At 47.0% G+C, this 22,206-nt stretch overlaps 1 protein-coding gene across 1 annotated transcript in view; it reads left to right on the forward strand.

The window, feature by feature from the left end:
* The window catches only part of ADAM12 (ADAM metallopeptidase domain 12), a 214,191-nt gene extending 192,350 nt beyond the window's left edge, over nt 1-21,841 (forward strand). The window contains exons 15-23 of the mRNA XM_071563503.1: nt 7,096-7,204; nt 7,301-7,499; nt 10,187-10,264; nt 13,163-13,271; nt 15,033-15,168; nt 15,759-15,867; nt 16,879-17,061; nt 20,714-20,823; nt 21,614-21,841. Of these exons, the coding sequence (XP_071419604.1) occupies nt 7,096-7,204; nt 7,301-7,499; nt 10,187-10,264; nt 13,163-13,271; nt 15,033-15,168; nt 15,759-15,867; nt 16,879-17,061; nt 20,714-20,823; nt 21,614-21,674 (1,094 nt within the window). The 3' untranslated portion in view covers nt 21,675-21,841. The remainder of the gene's footprint in view (nt 1-7,095; nt 7,205-7,300; nt 7,500-10,186; nt 10,265-13,162; nt 13,272-15,032; nt 15,169-15,758; nt 15,868-16,878; nt 17,062-20,713; nt 20,824-21,613) is intronic.
* The last annotated feature ends 365 nt before the right edge of the window (nt 21,842-22,206 follow it).

A 22,206-nucleotide genomic window follows, 5' to 3' on the forward strand; every position in this document is an offset into this window, starting at 1 on the left:
GCAGGAGTTCTTGAGTCAGCCTGAACATACATCCCACCTTTCTGTAAAGCCCTGTGGCCCTTCCTCTGAAATGGAAGTATTGGCTCAGCCTCCTGCGTGGCTGTGGCCAAGTCAGGTCTCCTGCAGCATCTCACTTGGCTTGTTTACAGGGCAAAGGGGATGGATTCCAACTGAGAGGAGAATTAGATTAGATATTAGGATGAAATGGCTCCCTGTGAGAGTGCTGAGACCCTGGCACAGGTGCCCAGAGAAGCTGTGGCTGCCCCATCCCTGGGAGTGTCCCAGGCCAGGTTGGACAGGGCTTGGAGCACCCTGGGCTGGTGGGAGGTGTCCCTGCCCATGGCAGGGGTGGGATGAGATGATCTTTAAGGTCCCTTCCAACCCAGACCAGTGTTTGACTCTCTAACTCTCTATCTAAAGTTTGAAAACCACTTTTCCCTCTCCTGAGAAGCATTATTTAGAGATAGATGTAATTATGTCTTTTAAACTCACTTTCCCAGCTCCTTTAGCCTCTTTCAGTTCAGTATCTCTCTGCCTTTAACTCTGTTCCAAAACTTCTCAGTGCAATCACACACAGATGTTTCCCTTGGCCAAAACCCCCCTCAGAAGTCTATTGAAGAATTTATCTGTTGTATTCCCAGGGCTGTGACCCATTCACAATTTCTCTGTATAAAAGCATTAAAGCCCCTCAAGAACCAACAGCACTGATGGAGGCAGCAGGTCAGCCTGGCCACGTGGGTATAGAACATGCTCAGGAGGAGTTCCAGCTCCAAATGAGACTCCTCATGTGGAACAAACCGTGCCTGGATCCACCCCTGAATCCCAGAGCCAGTGTGAGCTCAGCCAGGCATGGACAATTACAGCCTCCAGCCCTACTCATGCTGGGACTTCTGATCCCCAGGACACAGAGACATTTTCTCTTGCAGGAAGCACAATCTGCTCCTGAACCAGCTTCCCATGCCCTGGTTACTCAGTCAGACTGTTAATGATTTCAGTGGCTGAGGAAAACTCCTGCAAAGCTCAGTGAGCTGAGTTGCTGCAGGTCCTTTGCCACGTGTGTTTCCTGACACAGCAAGTCCTCCAAACCCTGATTCCTCCCTTGGGATTGCCCAGTGTGGGCACTGCTGTGCATGGAATCTCCACTGGGAAGGGCTCTGGGGGCTGCTTGGGAGGAAGATGGTTTGTTCAGAACAGAGTTCAAGCAGACTTTTACTGGAATAGCCTTTTTGGTGTCTTGGGTATGCCCAAGGATGAGGATTTGGAAAAAAAAAGGAAGATGGGATGTGACCAAATCTGAACTGAAAGTCTTAATTCTTGTCATGTTTTTGGAAGTATAAATTAGAAATAATCCCAGAATGGTTTGGCTTGGAAAGGACCTCAAAGCCCACCCAGTGCCACCCCTGCCATGGCAAGGACCTCCCACCAGCCCAGGGTGCTCCAAGCCCTGTCCAACCTGGCCTGGGACACTGGAAATAATTCCTTTATTCTGGATTTAAAGATGAGGGACATGAATACCCACTGCTGTATCTCACATCTGATTGAAGTGTGAGCTGGCAGATGTGGGTGCAATAGGAAGAGGTGGGGCCATGCAGTTGGAAAAATATCATTGTATAGATAAAAAAAAAAAAAGGTAAAAATCTTTCCAGCCTTGCTTGTGACACAAAGAGGGAATTGACATTCCAAGATGTTGTCTCTGGACTTTGTATCAAAAATATACATGGAAACATTTTACCAGATGGTTGTATTTGATTATAATTGTTTTCAACGACTGCCTGTGTTGGAGTGAAATAGTTTTGTGCTTTTTAAAACAAAATTCTATCCCATAATGAAAAAACAGATCACAGTTCATTTTAGTATATTCTTATTTTCCCTCTTCCCAGTAGGAGAAAACCAGGCAGAACAAAATGCAATAACTTTTCCTAAAATAACATTGGGTATATTGAGTTCCTTATTAATGTCTTCCTTTGTACATCTTTCTTTATTCATCAGGTTACACATGTCCAGAAGCCCAATGATAAATGTCAATCTTCATATTTTTGGATTTAGTTACAGGATAATGATGAACACTGTCAGAGCTTGTTTACATCAGGCTGGGAAAGAGGAACCTGTTTCCAGAAACAACTCCTTGCATTTCCTTGGGGTTGTTTTTGTTGCTTTCTACAGAGAAATTCAAATCAAACAGAGGAATATTTTTTTTCATATTTCCTCTCTGCATGGAAAGCTTGGTGGGAAAGAGGGGAGGAGTCTTGAAAAGAGCCCTAAATTCCTCTTGGAGACCAAGGGGATTCCAGCTGCTCCCAGAACACACTTATTTCTCTGTTCTCTCTCTCACCATCATTCATGTCATTTTTGCCCTTAATGAGCCACATGCAGGAATTGCTTGTGACGTTTTTTTGTTTCATATTCAAAAAATCAGATTGCACTGATCTGACCTATTGATAGGAGAGTGACAGAAACACATCAGGAGCCTCTGTGTGATGTCTCCTACTCCATTAGCATGTTCCAGGAGAACAGACACAGAGACAAAGCAACTTAGAGAAATTATTGATCCCCAAGGAATGGAAGATTCTCAACTTTAGACTCCTGGCTCTTTCTGCATTGACAAGAAAATGATTCTTTAGGGAAGGCAAGAAGTTTGTCAGTGTGTTTTCCTGCATTTCCCCAGGAGGGAAAAAAGCAGTAATTTTGGGGAGCCAATGGCAGGCATTGACTTGATAATTGGAACACACTTAAATGTGTTGCACAGACATGGCCTTTTGTTTGGGCAGGAACTCTCTTAATGTCGATATTTGTCACAAAAACCTGGCACTGGTGTGAGAACTTTGCAGCTTTTGCCAGGTAAAACCTCGACAGACAGAACCCATCACTGCCCATCTAATATCTGGCCACAGGGCTGGAAAAATCCTAATTGTCCAAGAGATGTGAATTCAGTAAAACCAACCTGGTTTGACCATCACAGATTTGTAGCCAGGCCTGTTCTGTTGGATGTGGAACTGAGAAGTTCTCAGAGGTGGGGACATGATGCTCCCTAAATGCAAAAAGTGCTCAGGCCCATCTTGCTCTTGCACAGATGGAACAACAGGGTGACCAAGATGGAGAGAGGGAGCTTGTGGAAGGTTTGCTTTGCATCATGAGGACAGCAAAACACGTTACTGAGATGGAATCCTGATCCCATGAGAGAGAACTGTGGTTTTATGCTGATATTTGTTTGCACAGTATCACGTGGTGCTGCTTGGCACAGGCTGAGCAGCAGAACCCCAGCCTGGTACTCAGAGCTTGGTCTCCTTCCCCTCCACACCCACAGACAGCTGGGAACTGAACTGAACTGTGCTCCTTTTCTGCTGCCAGCCTGACTGTGAGTGTTTCTCTTCTCCTGGAATCAGCACCATGGTCAGAAATCTCTCTCTTTGCCTTCGGGAGCCCCTGATGGTGTTTCCTCCTCGCAGCAGCTCTGAGATGTCACAGCGTTTCTGTTCCACTCCCAAGGTGTTCAACATCTCTGCTGCTTTTTTTTCCCTTTCTTGCAACTCTGTAGGGAAAGAAGTGTGCTCATCATTTGGAGAAAAAAACAGTCTCCAGGCTGACAACTGCAGTGCTGAGCTCTGACCTTGTGCAGCTCCAAGTGGCTGATTTAATCCCTGGAATGAGGCTTGGCATGGAAAGGACCTTAATTACAGGGTCATGATACTGTAATTACCAGCAGCAAAGTGAAATAAACTCTGCTCATCCTGCTCAGAGCACTTAATAACCACCAGAAATCTTTCACAAATCATTTTGCCTCTGCCTGCAGAGGCAGCAAAATGAGGAGGACAGGACTTTGTGCTCCAGCCTGTGGTGCATCCGTGAGGAATGGGTTTCCTCCAGAAACACAACATTACAATTCCCTTCCTTAGGCACCCTCTGAAAACCTCCTTTCAGCTTGGGAGCTCCATCAGTTCAGCACCTTCCACCCTGCTGTGTTTTCATGTGTAGAAAGCCCAAATACTGTGAGGAGGCAGCTGGGAGAGGGAAGAGCCCCCAGGATGCTGAGCCCTGGCGTGTGTTGGGTGTGTTGGTGCCACCCCAGGCAGAACCTGGGGCTGGCTTTGGTTTCCAGGGCACATCGTTGGGTATCAGGTGTCTTCACACCCAGGGAGGGAGAGCCTTCCTGTGCTCCAGGAGATGTTTTTCCTTGTCAGGTGTTCCTGGTTGGGGTTGGAGCTCTGGCTTGGCCCTCAAGGACTCTGCAGAAGTGTCTCCCTTCCTGCTGTGTCTCCCTTCCTGCTGTTTCCATCCCCTGCTGTTTCCATCCCCTGCTGTGTCTCCCTTCCTGCTGTTTCCATCCCCTGCACAACTTGCCTTCTACATTTTAAAAAAATCAGCCAGGCCAAAAAGCTTTAACCAGGTGAAAGAGGAAGATAAATACCTTAAACCCTCTGAGTATTTCAGGGAGCCCTTTCTCCTTTAAACACCTTTTTATGTCCTTGCAGTCAAAGCATGGGCCCTGAGCATTCATTCTGATTTCCATTTCAGTTGGATTTTTCAGTTGGATTTTTCAGTTTTAGAACATCAGTTTTCCTTGGCCTCTTCCTCCCAGCCTGGCTTTCCCCTCCCCTTCCCTCCCAAAGCTGGCACAGAACATGCACATGCTCATGTTTGTCTCAAGCTGAATGGTTGATGTGCCTGCCCTGGAAAGATGGGGAGGAATCGACATGTTGGAAATGGAAATTTGGGGGTTTGCTTTTTGCCCAGTGCCTTGTCTGGATGCTTTTGTTGATTCTTTGATTTCTTGCCTGTAATTTAATGAAAAGAATTGAAAGAATCCTGTGTGAGTCCCTTTGAACAGTTCCAGATTTGAAAAAATATTCAGAACTCAGCAAGCTTGATCATAATCTTGCAAAGAATTTCAGGCTCTTGTCCTTCCCTCCAGGGAACCAACAGCTCATATTCTGTTTCCTTCTGTGCCTTTCTTTCTCAGTTTTCCACTTTTAGGATGTAAAAATGTTGCAAGGAAAAGAGAGGGCCATCTTAAGCTTCTCCAAGTTTTAATATTTTGTTCTTAATAGCATTAAATTGCTGTTCAGCACTACAGAGTATTAGTCAAGCTGCTGACTGTGAAATGCAGATAATTAATTGAAGTTTTAATCTCGGAGTTATTGGTGAAAAGATCCACACGGACTGGAAGTTTTAAAATCATATTTGTATTTTCTTCTCCAGGCATCTGACCCTCTTTTTTTCTTTTTTTTTTTTTTAAAGGAACATTTTCCTTTTTGAAGGGTTTCAAAGGAAATTTTCAGTCTGGCTCAAATAAATGCTGTGTTTTACCCACAGTCAGAGGCACAAACACTTGGAAGTGGCTGAAGACATTTGACAAAAAGCAGCATCAGATCAGATCCTGTGTCTGTGTTAAAGATCAGGAGCACAGACATGGTGTGTTCTCAGCCTTTAGGCCATCACATCAGTTGCTGCCAAGTCCTTTCTGTTGCAGTTTGGCTGATGTATCAGAAGCACAGAAGTGTAGCTGGCAGGTCTCTAAGCCAGGGCATGTCCTGAGCACCTTCTCTGCTCCAGCCACCCTCCCTCTTGGAGCAGCTGAAATGTTGGGAATGACCTGATTGTGCTGGTAATTGTCTTTGTGGAAGGAAAATATGGGCAAGTGAAGAGCCTCTTAATCTTGCAAGGAGCAGCAATTATTGGCTGGAAATAAAAGCCACACTTCAGAGGAGAACAAAGGGATTAAGTTCTAAACATGGACTAATTAATTGTTGCAGCAGGAGAGCAGATCCTCCACCTCTCCCAAATTCCAGCTGAAGGCATCCATCTGCCCCTGGAAGATATCTGGCCATAACCTGGGGGAAATGGCCAGCAGATTTCTGTCTAAAACATTAGAAGAGATGTTCTGTTAGTAACCTTTAACTTGTGAAAAGCAGGGCTGACTAATCTGCCTGCACAAACATTCCCAGCCCCACTCCCACCAGGGAAGTTCCTTTGCTGTCAGGATATGTCTCCATCAGAGAGGCCACAGCAGATAAGAACCAGATGCTGCCTGTCTTCCCAAATTCCTGCTTGTACCACCAGGGTGGAAATGGCCCTTCTGTCCAGTCAGTCTTTCCTCTCAGGGTGGATGTGCTGAGGATCCAGGTGGGGGCTGTTCCCTTTGCTGCCCAGCCCGTCCCCCAGAGTGAGCAGCAGGAGCAGGTCCAGAGAAGAGCAACGAGGCTGGAGAAGGGACTGGAGCACAAGTGCTGTGGGGAGAGGCTGAGGGAGCTGGGGGTGTTCAGCCTGGAGAAGAGGAGGCTCAGAGGTGACCTCAGCACTGTCTGGAACTGCCTGAAGGGAAGTTCTGGCCAGGTGGGGGTTGGTCTCTTCTCCCAGGCACTCAGCAATAGGACAAGGGGGCACGATGGGCTCAAGCTCTGCCAGGGGAAATTGAAGTTGGAGAGCAGAAAAAACTTCTTTGCAGAGAGAGTGCTCAGGCATTGGAATGGGCTGCCCAGAGAGGGGGTGGATTCCCCATCCCTGGAGGTTTTTCAGCTGAGCTTGACCGTGGCACTGAGTGCCATGATCTGGTAAAGGGACTGGAGTTGGCCCAAGGGTTGGACTTGATGATCTCAGAGGTCTTTTCCAACCCAATCCATTCTGTGATTCTGTGTGTCCCCTCCTCATGTCACAGATCTTCACAGACACAGCACTCCAGTTTACAGCCACCTTTTTGCTGGTTTTCCTCTTCTGATCTGCACTTAGACAGCCCTTTCTTGAATTTTCTTTGGGGTCTCACTGGAACCATAAGGACTCCTGTAAAAAGAAGGGAGTTAACTCCCCAGCTGGCCTTTGTCTGTCTCCACCCAGCATTTGCTAGAGCTTCTTGTGTGCTGGGAGGACTCACCAGAGGGATATAATCTCCTGAAATCCTGCATTGTCTGTTGCTCAACACTGCCAGGAGACAAACAGCAGAGGACATCCCACCCATCCAGGCTCTGCCATCAGGATGGTTGGTTGGGCTCCATCCCCACCCAGCTCACACCCCACCTGCCCCTGAAGCACCAGTGCAGCTCAGAGGAAATTACTAAAAACCACCTTGTATGAGATGAAAGTTCTGATCAGGTTTTGTTTCAGGTGCCAAACCTGCTCCTGGGATCTGCTTTGAGAGAGTCAATTCTGCTGGGGATCCCTACGGCAACTGCGGGAAGGACTCCAAGAGCTCCTTTGCCAAGTGTGAGCCCAGGTAGGGGCTGTCCCCACAGCCACAGGTGGTGCTGGGACAGGGCTTGGAACACTTCCAGTTCTTCACCTGCTCTTTGGGTTTGGTGATTTCCCCCAGGGATGCCAAATGTGGGAAGATCCAGTGCCAAGGAGGAGCGAACCGCCCCGTGATCGGCACCAACGCCGTGTCCATCGAGACCAACATCCCCCTGCAGGAGGGGGGCAAGATCCTGTGCCGGGGGACCCACGTGTACCTGGGGGATGACATGCCTGACCCTGGCCTGGTGCTGGCAGGAACCAAGTGTGAAGATGGAAAAGTAAGACTGAGATCCTCCCAGCCAAGGAGAACAGCAGTACCCTCCCACTGCCAAGTATTCTCTGCTGAACTGACTTCTTTTTTTCTTTCTTTGTTTGTTTTCTCACAAAATAATTGCTTCTCATGCTCAAGCTGAGTCAGATCTTCACTCTCTTCTTCTGGGCACATTTCTGGATTATAGATTTTCAGATGCAAATCTGAGCAACCTGGTCTAGTGGAAGGTGTCCCTGCCCATGGCAGGAGTATTGGGATTAGATGATCTTTAAGGTCCCTTCCAACCCAAACCATTCTGTGATTATGTTTGAGGACAGTCCCAAGTTTCTGTCTGTGTAGGCTTGAAATTTTCTGCAAGATCAGTGCAGCAAAATACATTAGAGGCTTGAAATGAATTTCTGCATTCAATGCACCCACTTTGGCATTGCAAAGCTGTCATTAACTTCATTTTAGGTTTCAAAGTGTATTTTATCTGCTGATTATGACTCCTCACTTCTTCTTTTTTTTATTTTTTCCCCATGCAGGAAAAAATAACTCTGTCTTAGAATACAAAGCCAGTGATGCTCAGGGACCAAAAGTGATTTTTGCAATCTCATTTTGCAAACGTTGTGAATTATCCAAATTTCACGTGGCTTTCTCCTTCTCAGCCTTTTGTGAGAGGAGGAATGAGAAAGATGGGAGACAGCCACGAGTTCACAGTGGGAGAGGGATGGAAAGGAGTCCAGGAACTCTTGAAATGAAGGAGGTTTCCATACCCTCAGTGGATCGCCTGCAAAAAGGGAAAAAAAACCAAGTGCTTTGATAATTTGTGGTAAATTCGAGTGAGCCTCTGAATTCCTGAAGGCTTTTGAATCCTGTTGGGTCATCGCCCTGCTCTGGGAGCAGGTTGGAAACACATCCCCAGTGAAGCTCCTCTCCTGGTACAGCAACACAACCCTTACAACATTTCTAAGTCAGGCTGTCACAAAGTGCCTTTTCAAAGCCAGCTCAGTGCTGGGAAAGCCCCCCATTATGTTTTGCTAATGAGTATTTAATCTTTCTAATCTCTCTAATCATACCCATCCCCGCTGCAGAAGGCACAGGCTGCTACTTAGGAAATTGGATGTTTTACTTGGAGGCCATTAGTGCATTTGTGGTACAGATCAAGAATATGCATTTTCATATTCTTGGGTTTCCTGAGCTGGGGCTGCACAGTTGGAATCGCAGCCCTTTCTTTCCCTGTGCTCAGAACTCCGGGAGCTGCTCTGGGAGAACTGGGAATCCTCCTGCAATCAGCCTCTATTCTCTGTCTGTGCATATTGATGCCAATTCACTCTTAATTTCCTTCCCATTTTTCCTTCTCCCCAGGGCATCAGTGCCCTGATTAGGCATCCCTGTCCCCTCCTTCAACACTATTCCCTGCTTAATGCTAATTTTTGGGACTGACTTGTAGTACTGCTGAACTGCACTGCAGTGAGACAGGAGAAAAATTGTGCAGTGGGGGGGGTTTGAGCCTTTTTGTTGTTGTTGCCATAACATAGGAACAGTTATTCCAGTCCCAAAGCCTTCCTTTTGCAGTTTGGAGTAGGAAAACTCACTCCTGACACCCTCATCAGTTGTTTGATGGCATTATTAGAAGGCACTAATCTTGCTGTGCCTCAATTTTCAGCTCTATTGGCAGAGTAAAGTTTACCTGAAATGACTGGAAAACAAAAAAAAATACTGAGTTTTATTCCTTTGCATGTGCTGTTTGTTTACTTCTCTTTTGCATGTGCTCTTTGTTTGCTTCCATGGCCTTTGAAATCACTAAACTTTAAATATGGTTGGCTCCTATTTGGATCCAAAAAATGGATTAACCTGGGAAAATGTTTAGAAAGTTTTGGGACACTGGGAGGGTTTCCTGGCACAGGCTCAGTGTCCCAACCAAAGGGGGGCTGGGTGGGAAAGCCAGGCTTGGGCAGGATGATGGGAGAGCAGAATTCCAGAGCTGGAGCTGAAAGACTCTCAATGGGCGGAGAAGGAGAAGGAGAAGAAGAAGCAGAGGAAGCAGCAGAAGCAGCAGCAGCAGCAGAAGAGGAAGAGGATGATGATGAGGAAGAGGATGATGATGAGGAAGATGAAGAAAATCAAGCAGAAGAAGACGAAGATGATGAGGAGGAAGATGAAGCAGAAAATAAAGCAGAAGAAGACGAAGATGGTGAGGAGGAAGATGAAGAAAATCGAGCAGAAGAAGACGAAGATGAGGAGGAGGAAGATGAAGCAGAAAATAAAGCAGAAGAAGACGAAGATGAGGAGGAGGAAGATGAAGCAGAAAATAAAGCAGAAGAAGACGAAGATGAGGAGGAGGAAGATGAAGCAGAAAATAAAGCAGAAGAAGACGAAGATGGTGAGGAGGAAGATGAAGCAGAAAATAAAGCAGAAGAAGACGAAGATGGTGAGGAGGAAGATGAAGCAGAAAATAAAGCAGAAGAAGACGAAGATGGTGAGGAGGAAGATGAAGCAGAAGAAGAAGAAGCATCAGCAGAAGAATAAAAAGAAACAGAAGAACCAGAAGCAGATGGTGACACCTAATCCTAATGTCCTTATCTTTGTGTCAATCTAATGATCTATATGTGGGCATTGACCAACCTTTAAGTGCTGTAAGAAGCCCTGAGGGAGGGCCAGGATGCTCTGGGGGCACCAGCCCTGTTTAAACCCTTGTCCCTTGTTTTGCAGATCTGCCTCAACCGCCGGTGCCAGAACACGAGTGTGTTTGGGGTCCACAGATGTGCCACCAAGTGCCATGGACGTGGGGTAAGCATTTCACAGCCACCTCCTGGAAAGGCCTCGTGGGATTGCTTGGAATGGAGCAGGCAAAGCCACTGCAACCATTTTTTATTGTCTCTCTCCATTTTCATTGTCCCTTATCAGGAATTGTTTTTATTTGGCAAAGAAATGTTTATCAGGCAGCAATTATCTTGTTCTTAATTAACAGGCTGGATACAAAGGACTTCTGTCATCTTCAGAGCAGTTTTAAGTCCAACCTTGCAACGTGAAAAATTCCCATTAATAGTTAAAAATATATGTAGATACAGAGAAATTAAAATTTCTGAATTGGGCATTTGAAGCCTGTGAATCGAGAGGCAAATAAAAAAGCATTTCTGAAAGTATTAAAATAATTCAGGACCATATTGATGAGTTTCATGGCATGAAAGGGCTGCAGGATGAAAAATTTCATTATTTCATTTAATAATATCAGTTTTGAAACCCAGTGGATGGTATGATAATATTAATTATGTCAAGCTATGCCTTATTAACCTTGATTTGCTGGTGAGCTGTTTGTTTCTGTGAAAAGCTGTGCCAACCACACTGGGAGAGCCACAGAAATTCACTGTCCTCTCCTGAGAAAGGCTTTGAATTTGCTTTTACTCCTTTTATCCCCCCGAATCTGCCAAACTGGGCAGTGTTGGTGGTGCTGCCTGTTATCTCTGAGCTGGAAGGAGCAGCAGTGGAGAATCTCTGGTGCCTCCTGAGTGGCCAAAAATGACAGTGTGGAATTGCAGCTGGGACCCCCTGCGGTGCTTTCATTTACAAAACAATGCTTAGCAAAGGATATTTTTAATTATCTCCCTGTCTCTGAAAAGTAAATCTTTCATTTTTTTTTCATTTCACGTGGCCACAGCCAGGCTGAGCTCTGTGGATGGTGTTTCTCACCCTGCAGACACAGCCAGGAGTGTTGCTGAGAGCTGACCTGACCACACAAATGCAGGTTCAGAATAACCCAAATTCCCATGGAATGACTTGTGGTTTCCTGAGAAAGCCCTTCCTGGATCTGTGATTGGGTAGATCAGGGCTGGGCAGGGTTAGCACAGAGTTAAGGATGTATTGACAATGAGCCTAAAGCCTAAAAACTGCCTTTTAGAGTCAGTTTGAGCCTCTCCGTGTGGCTGAGACATCTCTCGGTTCAGTTTTGGGTGGCTCAGGACAGGAGGGACATGGAGGGGCTGGAGAGGAGGGAATGGGGCTGGGGAGGGCCTGGAGAGGGGGGAATGGGGCTAGGGAGGGCCTGGAGAGGGGGGAATGGGGCTGGGAAGGGGCCGGAGAAGAGGGAATGGGGCTGGGAAGGGGCCGGAGAAGAGGGAATGGGGCTGGGAAGGGGCCGGAGAAGAGGGAATGGGGCTGGGAAAGGGCCGGAGAGGAGGGAATGGGGCTGGGAATGGGCCGGAGAGGAGGGAGTGGGGCTGGGAAGGGGCCGGAGAGGAGGGAATGGGGCTGGGAAGGGGCCGGAGAGGAGGGAATGGGGCTGGGAAGGGGCCGGAGAGGAGGGAATGGGGCTGGGAAGGGGCCGGAGAGGAAGGAATGGGGCTGGGAAGGGGCTGGGAAGGGGCCGGAGAGGAGGGAATGGGGCTGGGAAGGGGCCGGAGAGGAGGGAATGGGGCTGGGAAGGGGCCGGAGAGGAGGGAATGGGGCTGGGAAGGGGCTGGGAAGGGCCCGGAGAGGAGGGAATGGGGCTGGGAAGGGGCCGGAGAGGAGGGAATGGGGCTGGGAAGGGGCCGGAGCAGCAGGAGGGGCTGAAGGAGCTGGAGGGGCTCAGCCTGGAGAAAAGGAGGCTCAGGGAGGAACTTCTGGCTCTGCAATCCCTGCCAGGAGGGGGGAGCCGGGACAGGGGGTCGGGCTCTGCTCCAGGAACAGGGACAGGAGGAGAGGGAACAGCCCCAGGTGGCACCAGGGGAAGATCAGGTGGGATACTGGAGAAAATCCCTTCCTGGAAAGGGCTGTCCAGCCCTGGGACAGTGCATGTCCCCAGCCCTGGAGGGATTTGAAAGCCCTGTAGATGTGGCACTTGGGGACATGGGTCAGAGGTGGCCTTGGCAGTGCTGGGGGATGGTTGGACTCAGTGATCTTAGAGCAATTTCCCAACCCAAACAATTCCATGGTTCTCTGTATTCTGTGGATTCAGCACAGAACTTTAACCTCTGTATTAACCACACAGCCCCTCCCTGGGGGGGAGCGAAAGGAAATAAGAAGCATTTGGACTGTGGGGCCTCCTGAGGGAAAATCCATGAGCCCACAGACTCCTCCTGCTCTGCTCAGTGGAACAGGTCGATGTCAGTGATGAGCTCCAGCCCTGTGGAGCTCTCTGGGTCTGCAGGGGGCATTGGATGGATCAGCCTTTCCAAGCTGCTTCTTAACTCAGCTCAAAGCCACCAGAACACGGAGGGCTGTGCCTGTACAGAGAGTGCAGGTGGGAAATCAAAGCTCCCCCTGGGTTTGCTCAGCTCTGATCCAGTTGCACAAGTGGGAGCAGTGGAACAATCAGGACACAGCCTGGTGTGAGCCCTCGATGGAGAGGAGTGGCTGGCACAGCCTGGCAGCCTGCACAGCACGCAGAGCCTCCTGCAGGAGGCAGAAGAAACAGAAGTCAGAAGGCAGATAATGTTGGAAGCAAAGAGAGGTGTCTGATTATCCTGATATTACTGACATTGTCAGCCTGGGCAGCTCCAACGATTACCTGCCAAGCAAATAATGTTGTTTGGGATCCCTGGAGCTCTGTGCTCTGTGCCAACAGGCAGATACCAGCACTTCTCTTTCCTCCTGCCAGTCTGATTGCTCTGAGATGTGCCACTGCCTGATTAGAGCCCTGTCAGCCAGGCTGGCCCGGGGTGGAGGGGGTGCCCCTTGTGCTGCTCAGCCCTTTGCCCTGTTTTGCAGGTGTGCAACAACAAGAAGAACTGTCACTGTGAGGCAGACTGGGCCCCCCCGTGGTGTGACAGCCCTGGCTTTGGTGGCAGCGTGGACAGTGGGCCCCTCAGACAGGCAGGTCAGTGCCAGCCCCCCTTGGACCTGCTGCTTCCAAGACAAACAGTGGGAATAAGTGTCATCTTGTAAGTGATGAGTGTGCACGACAGAAAATAAATCAGTAAATCAAATGGTTTCATCCAAATACTTTGGCACCAGCTTGGAAATTTAGGAGGCAAAGGCAGGGTGGGCTGAGAGCATCAATTTTCCTGCAGAACTACAGGCAGAGTAGTCCTGGAGGGCTCTTTGCCTTTCTGTTTTTCAAGAGAAATGATCAATTAAAACTTGGCTGTAATAATTTCAAGGTCATGGGTTCAATCCCTTGTGTGGGCCATTGACTTGAGAGTTGGACTCGATGGTCCTTGTGGGTCCTTCCAACTCAGGATAGTCTGGGATTGTGTGATTCAAGGTTGGTAAGTTGGAGGTGGGTTGGCTGAAGCCAAGGATGAGGAGGGACTCCCACTCTGGGTGCTGCTGCCTTGGCACATGGACATGGCACTATTCCTGGATTCATCCTGAGACATGCCAAGCTCTGGGGTTCCCCCTGAGAGCAGCAGGATGGAAATCCCTGTTGGACACACAGTCTGCTCCTGGAGTTATGTGCCTAATGAGGAGTGGGGATTGTAATGTCTCTAAATGCAAAATTATTGCATAATCAGTGGTCAGAAATCTAATTTATTTGTTCTTCTGAGGAGGATTGTATTGTGGAAAGTAGCAGATTTCTGACTGTAGCAAATTAAAACTACATTCTATAGACATCTCCACACATTTGCTGGAATTGCCCTCACCTATAACTGCCATAGGAGACAAATTTTCTCTACCTTGTATTCCAATTTCCCCTTGTTGGGTTCGCAGAACGCTGGTTGTGGTTCCTCACTTCACTCTGGCCAACCTCTCAAGGAATCATTTCCACACATTGTTCATTTTATGGGATTTGATAGTCACATGCCAGTTCTTCCCTGGAGTGCTGTTGCTTTGGGGACTTCCATGGGGATGTCTCTGATTTATGATGTGCCAGGACAAGCAGTTTACTCATACGTATATAGAAATAAATTAAACTTGGTGGAGAATAATGTCTGTTTTCATATGAATAATGTCATTATAAACCAAAATGGATTGTCTCCACATGCCAGGGAGTTGCAGCACTGGATTTGTGACATCTTGGTCCTTTCCATGACAAAGGTTCACTTTATAATTTCACTGTTGAAAGATCCCTTTTGAACCAGACAGCAAAGAAACCACGGCCAGGCACTGAACAAATGTCATGATGTGTGTTAAATGTTTCCTTTTAAGGTTTTTTTAAAGCATTTTAGTCCCTTTTCAGCTCACCTGAAAACTAAGAAACCGAAAAAGACAAATATGTGACATCTTTGGATGTTTCTTACATTTTGTGCTTTGATAATTCTTGAATTCTGTGTTTTGGAAGCACAAAACCTTCAATTTAACAGAAAACTGTTCCAACATTAGTTTAATGTCGTGTTTCAGTTTCACCATTTTTTTCTAGAGACAGTGAATGATTCAGTGAATAAAAACCATGGAGATTTCTAGAGGAATTTGCTTGGATTTTACCCAGTTGAGTTACAATAAACCAACATGTTTGACACTATTTTTCATACAAAGAAGCCTTAAATATTTAATTGTAGGTAGAGAAGGGAATTAATTTCAATTTCATACCCTTAGCTTAGTGAGGTGTTTATCATTGTGCTGTCCTGCCCAACATCCACACCATAATTTGGGAAAGATGGGGCTTTAAAAGGATTTCTCTCCTTGTGTTTTGTGACAGATAATAAGAGTGTGACTGTAGGAGTGTTGATCACCATCCTGTGCCTCATCTTTGCTGGCTCCATCATGTACCTCAAAAGGAAGACTCTGATGAGATGGTTGTTTACAAGCAAGAAGACAACAATAGAGAAATTAAGGTGAGATCATTTTCCCTAATTATGCTGTAATAGATGTGAGGGGAAAGGGGCAGCAAACACAGCAGGGGGAATATTTTACAGCCAGCCTTGACTAACACCTGCACCAGGAATTACCAGCAGGGGAGTTTAATTTCATTGATAGTCAGTAAATAATGGAGGTATTGCTTTGAATGTGTCCTTTTCCTTTGGGGATAAAAATAAAATGAAGCAGGGATGGAAGTATTGCCTTTCTTTTCATTTGCTTGAAATAGTTTCATTACATTGTGTGGCCTTTTATCTGAACTCAGTGGAGTGAGCTGAAACTCTCCTGTTTGAGGCCATTACTGTCTAAATGTTGGATTCATTAGAACAGTCTCTTGGGGGTTACAAAGCTGCATTTCCACAGATTGCAGGAGCTCATTTAACACTCTGCTCCTTTCCCAAAAATCAATATTTATTTTTATTCTTGCAGGAGCATTAGACAATTTTTACTTTCCTCGTTTACTGTAACAGCAAGTCAGAAGGTCCTTGCAAAATCTCTTTCTGGAAAGAGGCTAAAATATGTTAAAAAGCAGAATGTTGTGTTCAACAAATAAATGTTTGCATTGCAGGTCTGTGAGTCCAGCAAGACCTTCCAGGTCATCTGAGCCTAATCATGTTCAGAACACATCTATAAGTAAAAATCTCCTCATGAAGCCACAAAATACAACCATACAAAAGGTGAGTCCCTGAATAGTTAAAAAAAAAAAAAGAGAGGAAGACAACCCCTCATATCGTATATTTTTGGATCTCAAGTGATTTATTATAATATAAATATCACAATGAACTTAGTAAGTGGAGCCAACAGGAAGTGAAATGGGAAGATGTGGGCTTTAAAATTCATTTATGGCTTCCAGTTTTAAGAGAGGTGTCAAATACAGAAAATAAATAGATTTATGTCCAGGATAGAGGCAGTTTATGCATCAGAAGACCTGGGTGAGGGAGGGTTGGTGGCTCAGCAGGACTCTGGAGCCTCTTGGTGCCTCTGCTTGCAGAGCTGTGGAAGGTAATGGGAAGAGAATAGGAGGGAAAAGCAAGGGAATAACATGGGTTTTAAAGTGGGAATAGGCCAGGCTGGACAGGACTGGGAGCAACCTGGGCTTGTGGGAGGTGTCCCTGCCCTGGAATGAGATGGACTTTAAGGTCCCTTCCAACCCAACCCAGTTTGTGGTTCTGTGGCAGTTCTTGACATTTATACCCTGGGATTCCATGCCAGCTGTGGGTGATACCCTGTGAGAAGAGGAGGCTCAGAGGTGACCTCAGCACTGTCTGGAACTGCCTGAAGGGAAGTTCTGGCCAGGTGGGGGTTGGTCTCTTCTCCCAGGCACTCAGCAATAGGACAAGGGGGCACGATGGGCTCAAGCTCTGCCAGGGGAAATTGAAGTTGGAGAGCAGAAAAAAATTCTTTGCAGAGAGAGTGCTCAGGGATTGGAATGGGCTGCCCAGAGAGGGGGTGGATTCCCCATCCCTGGAGGTTTTTCAGCTGAGCTTGGCCGTGGCACTGAGTGCCATGATCTGGTAAAGGGACTGGAGTTGGACCAAGGGTTGGACTTGATGATCTGGGAGGTCTTTTCCAACCCAATCCATTCTATGATTCTATTATTCTATAATTCCATGCCCCCTCTGGGTCATACCCTGTGATCCCATGCCAGGTCCTGAGGTCCATCCCTGTTGTTTGGCTGTTTCCCACAGAGGGATGGCCCCAGGCGGCCTCTGCCCTACCAGATCATCGACATCAGCGACCCTGTGAAGACACACCCTGTGCCACCACTAAAGACACCCCAGCGAGTGCTGCCACCCCTTCCCCAGCTGCCAGGCCACCAAGCTGGGCCTGAGAGACCCTTGCCAGCTACGCCTTCACTGAGGTTCTCCCAGGTAACCACTGATTGTCTTCTCTTTAACCTTTCCTGTGTGAGTATCTGCATGTGGAGAGGGCAAATGAAGTGTTTGTTCACCTTCCAATGCTGCCCTTTTCCCACAGGATTTCCTCTATACTTTGTGTGAGTTGAGAAATGCAGGGTAGATATTTTTCTTCATGGCAACTGGGGTTGTGCCACTAAAATTGAGGGTCCTGAACTCTCTTTTCCCCACTCAAAGGACACAGTGCTACAATCTCTGCATTACTCATCTCACCAGAACCTGCAGTTTGGTGCCAAGCACAGTGCTGGGGTTTGGGAAGGTGCTTTGCAGGTGTGATGTGCAGAAGCCAAAGGTGTCTGAGCTTGCTGTGCTGCTGCTCTGCCAAGGGGTGCATGGCTGGTAATTCCCACACTGCTCATGCAGACATACCTTTCATTGCAGTGTTGAAATGCAAGTGCTAAAGCTTTTTTTAAAAATGAGATTCATCTCAGGACAGATGAAGTTGTCTGTGCAGTTGTCTGTATTAAATAGGCCCTTTTCTTGTCCCTTTTCTGGCTGCTCTTTCTTGGCCACATTTGTAGTGTGGGTGTTTCTGAGCAAGGACCCCAGCAGGGTGTGCTCTGTGGACAGTGTGTGTTCTGGGGATGGTACATGATGTTCACACCAGCCTGTCTCCTGGGAGCTGCCCTGAGATGCTTTCCCAGTGCTGGAGAGGATCTGGGTGTGAGACTCAGTGCTTTGAGAAGTGGCTGGAAAAATAACAGAGGAACAAACAGGGATGGCACAGGTTGGGCAGAGAAGCTGTGGCTGCCCCATCCCTGGGAGTGTCCCAGGCCAGGTTGAACTGGGCTTGGAGCACCCTGGGCTGGTGGGAGGTGTCCCTGCCCATGGCAGGGGTGGGACAAGATGATCTGTAAGGTCTTTTCTATCCCAAACCACTCTGTGATCTCTGAGGCAGCACGAGCTACCATGGCAGGCTGCTTGTGTTTTGTTACAGCAAATAAAGTGCCTCTAGTTTTATTTTTCTAAGTCTGAACATTGAATCACTCAGGTTAGACCAATTGTTGGAAGTGTGGCCAGTTTATTAATTGTTTTCAAAGTATTTAAGCTTCTTCTTCTTCCCTTGTCCCTCTTGTTGGTCGTTTTCCTCTTCAGGGAAAGGGAAATACTGATTCTTTCTAAAATCAATCTTATAAGACATCTGAAGTGGTTTTGGTTTGTCTTGCTTGTCTTTATCTCCAGTGGTTTCACTGTTCATTTTCCTGCCTTCTTTAACATTCTGCATAATTCACAGTGGTCAAGTTAAGATTTTAGGTGCAAGTGCTTTTATGTTTCCTGAGCAGAACAGAGAACAAGTAACCAAGAACAAGTAACCATTTCTCACTGTGGGGCTGCCCCTGCCCCTCCAGCTCACCTCCCTCAGTGCCTCATGCTCCAAATCCCACCCAAAGGCCAGGCTGGAATTCCAGCCCTTCAGGACCATCATTAGCCAAGCCTAAGACTGCCACAAAGCTCTTTGGTTGGGCAGCTCCAATCAGTTGTGACAGTTCCTCCATCAGGCAGGGTAGGGAACAGGAGTAGGACAATCAGGGGATCAACTCCAGGCAACCTGGAGAGAAAGCAGGAATGGTTCTTTCAAATGGTTCTTTCAAATGGTTCTTTCAAAACTGTGTCCATAATCTCAACATTGTCAGAGCGAGCTACTTCTTGTATCAGAGGGGACTGTAGGTGAAGATCTTTTATTCTGGAGTTAACAATTTTATTCCCTCAAGTCCTGCAAGAAGTAAATTAGCTCAAGATCACCAACCAAACAAAAAAATTCTTAGCAAATGAGCTGTTGCCAAGTTTAATATTTAACAATCTTTTCACTGATTAACAGCTTTTTCTTCTTTTTGTTGCTCTTGCAAGGCAAATACACTTTCTTTCCAGGCCAGACTCACAGCCAATATAACTCAGCACAGCCCCACTGGAGGTGCAGGTTTATCCTGGCCTTGGGTTCAGCCCAGGCAGTGAGTTCTTCCCTTGGTTTGGGTACTCTCAGCATCCAGTTGCTGCCTCTGATACACAAATCAGGGTCCCAGCTTAACATGTTAAGCTGCACATCAGGCAAGAACATCCTTCCAGTTGCTTATTTAAAAATCAGTGGGGAAAAAATGGAATTTAATGCACCTGATGCCTTTGGAGCTGTATTTTCTCCCTTATGAAAATGCCTATGGACAGTCAACCTCCATTTCCTTCTTGAAACAGCAAACAAGAAAACAAAGGGATGGCCCAAACAAAGACTGAAAAGTACTTTATTCATGAGCCATTGGTGCTCTGGTGGCTTGTTTTGATTCCATCTCACAGGGGATCTTTAACCAGATTGCCTTGTAAACTCTGCCTAGTTATGGCAAACTGAAAATAAAGTCTCCAATTCCTTGGGAAATGCGTGGCCAGGCAGCTCAAAGAGGAGAAAGATCTGCCTGGAGTTTGGGGATGGACTGCAGAGTTTCTGTGCCCTGAGAGAGCCACTTAATCCGTCCCAGCTCTTCATACAAGGCAGGGACCACCCAGGAGAGCCCCTGGCTCAGGCCTGGCAGCAGATGATTCTGTTCCTTATTAATGAAGCCTTTAATTCCACAGAATGGAAGCACAGCAGCATCTCTAAATAAAAAACCCAATTCCACAGATGCTCCCAATGCAAACCAGGCTGGGGCAGTTTGGGTTTGTGGTCAGCTGAGTTTCCATTTTCAAGTGAATTCCAGCACCTCCATCTTTCTGTACAACTGCTTTGACCAAGTTCTGTGTTCAGGCTTTGTTTGCATTTCCCACCAATTAATCATCGACCCCAGGAGAGAATCCACCCTGCATTTCTAGAGACAAGAAACAAAAGCATTAGGAAAAAAACAGAATTAAACCTTTGGTTTAAAATAGAAGTGGCTGCTTATTAAAAACCAGGAAAGGCTGAGGGAGCTGGGGGTGTTCAGCCTGGAGAAGAGGAGGCTCAGAAGTGACCTCAGCACTGTCTGGAACTGCCTGAAGGGAAGTTCTGGCCAGGTGGGGGTTGGTCTCTTCTCCCAGGCACTCAGCAATAGGACAAGGGGGCACGATGGGCTCAAGCTCTGCCAGGGGAAATTGAAGTTGGAGAGCAGAAAAAACTTCTTTACAGAGAGAGTGCTCAGGGATTGGAATGGGCTGCCCAGAGAGGGGGTGGATTACCCATCCCTGGAGGGTTTTCAGCTGAGCTTGGCCGTGGCACTGAGTTCCATGATCTGGTAAAGGGACTGGAGTTGGCCCAAGGGTTGGACTTGATGATCTGGGAGGTCTTTTCCAACCCAATCCATTCTATGCTAAGTCATGATTGACTCATTTAAAGATACATAGTCACAGCTACATCAAAATAATCTTCAGGTTTTGTTCCTATGGGATAGTGGGGGCAGGCCCTGGCACAGGTGCCCAGAGAAGCTGTGGCTGCCCCAGCCCTGGGAGTGTCCCAGGACAGGTTGGACAGGGCTTGGAGCACCCTGGGCTGGTGGGAGGTGTCTCTGCCATGGCAGGGGTGGGACTGGGTGGGCTTTGAGGTCCCTCCCAAGCCACCCCAGCTGCTCCTGTATGGATTTGCCTCAGTTGCTGCTGTCAGGGGTTCTGTGCCAATCCTGCAGCCTGACCTGCCCTTGCTGTGCCACAGGAGCCCCCCAAGCCCAGCCCTCCCCGGAAGCCCCTCCCTGCAGACCCTCTGACCAGAGCACGGGGCACCTGCGTGGCAGTGCCAGGACATGCCAAGGCCACTCCTGCCAGGTGAGTCCTCCTCAGAAACACCTCCACCTGCAGCCCTTCACTCAAGGGCACGTCTGAGGAACTGTTGCTGAGAGCTCCACACCCACCACTCCAGCTGCCCATCCAGGAGGTTGTTCTCTCCAGCACTGCAGCTGCAAATTCCTCTCACTGCCATAAGTTTATGACACTGGGAAAGTTCAACTCTCACACACCTCACTGTATATTTTCCAAAACTCACCAATAAATACAATAACCCACAAAAAATGCCCTCCTCAGACCCCTGAGTTCAGCTGAGAACTCAACGCTGTCAAGACCAACCACCAATAAAAGCAATTTCCTGTTCACACATTTCCCATTTGTATCATCTGAAAATACCCAGAGCATTCAAAATGCACACAGATTTGACACTTAAAAATATAAAATATGTTGAAATGAAACTAATTCCAAAAATTGAAAAAAATTAATCAGGAAGTGGAATATCTATGGGTATAGTCAATGGGGGTTCATTCCCCAATATTCCTCACTTTCCTGGGAATACAGTGAACTCTAAGGAAGAGAAAAGTGGTACTTTAAGCTCCAAGAATGCTCCTTAATTGCTCAGAAACATTAAAAATACAATCAGTATAGTTTTCTAATATTTCTGACAAAAAAGACTTAAATAAGGAGCTTTTGATTGCAAACTCCTGGCTGTGCATTCTGATAAGACATTCTGCAAAAAAATAACATTCCAAGCTGACCTCTACAACTTTGGGGCAAGCAAAGAAACAGTTTAATTACCAAATTAATTTGCTGTTTTCTTTCTTCCCAGCAGACCTGCCCCCAGACATCCCCCACAGGTACCCAAGGGCAGCAGCTCTGGGGACGTGAAGTGACAACCAAACCTGCCACCTTCATTTTCCAAAGTGAAGACAGAAGTTTGCACTATCTTTCAACTCCAGCTGGAGTTCATCCCTATGACAATACTTAGAATTTTTAATGTTTAAAACAGCATTATTTTTTAAGAATTCTGAGCTACTGCCTTTGGTGCTGTGCTGTGCTATGGTGCTCTGTATACTTGCTCAGGTACTTGTAAATTATTAATTTATGTTGAATATTTATTACAGTGCAGTGCACTGTAGTAGATATTTTTACCACAGCTGAGATTTCCTAAAAAGGAAGCCTTTTTTTTTTGTACTATTTCACTGAACTTGAATCATTCTGCTCTGTAGGATTTTTAGTTCTGATCTATTCTTTAAAGATACAGATAAATCAGATGTATAAACAACTCCACCTCAGTGGTTCAGACCAATAAACATGTCAGGGTAAAAGGGACAAATCTCTGCAGAACAGGGTGCAGTGCCCAAAACCTGCACACACAGGTGGAACCACCCAAAGCTCTCTCTGTACTGTAATGGCACGTTACTG

The sequence above is a fragment of the Pithys albifrons genome, chromosome 9 (assembly GCF_047495875.1).
Source record: "Pithys albifrons albifrons isolate INPA30051 chromosome 9, PitAlb_v1, whole genome shotgun sequence".
Taxonomy (NCBI): domain Eukaryota; kingdom Metazoa; phylum Chordata; class Aves; order Passeriformes; family Thamnophilidae; genus Pithys; species Pithys albifrons.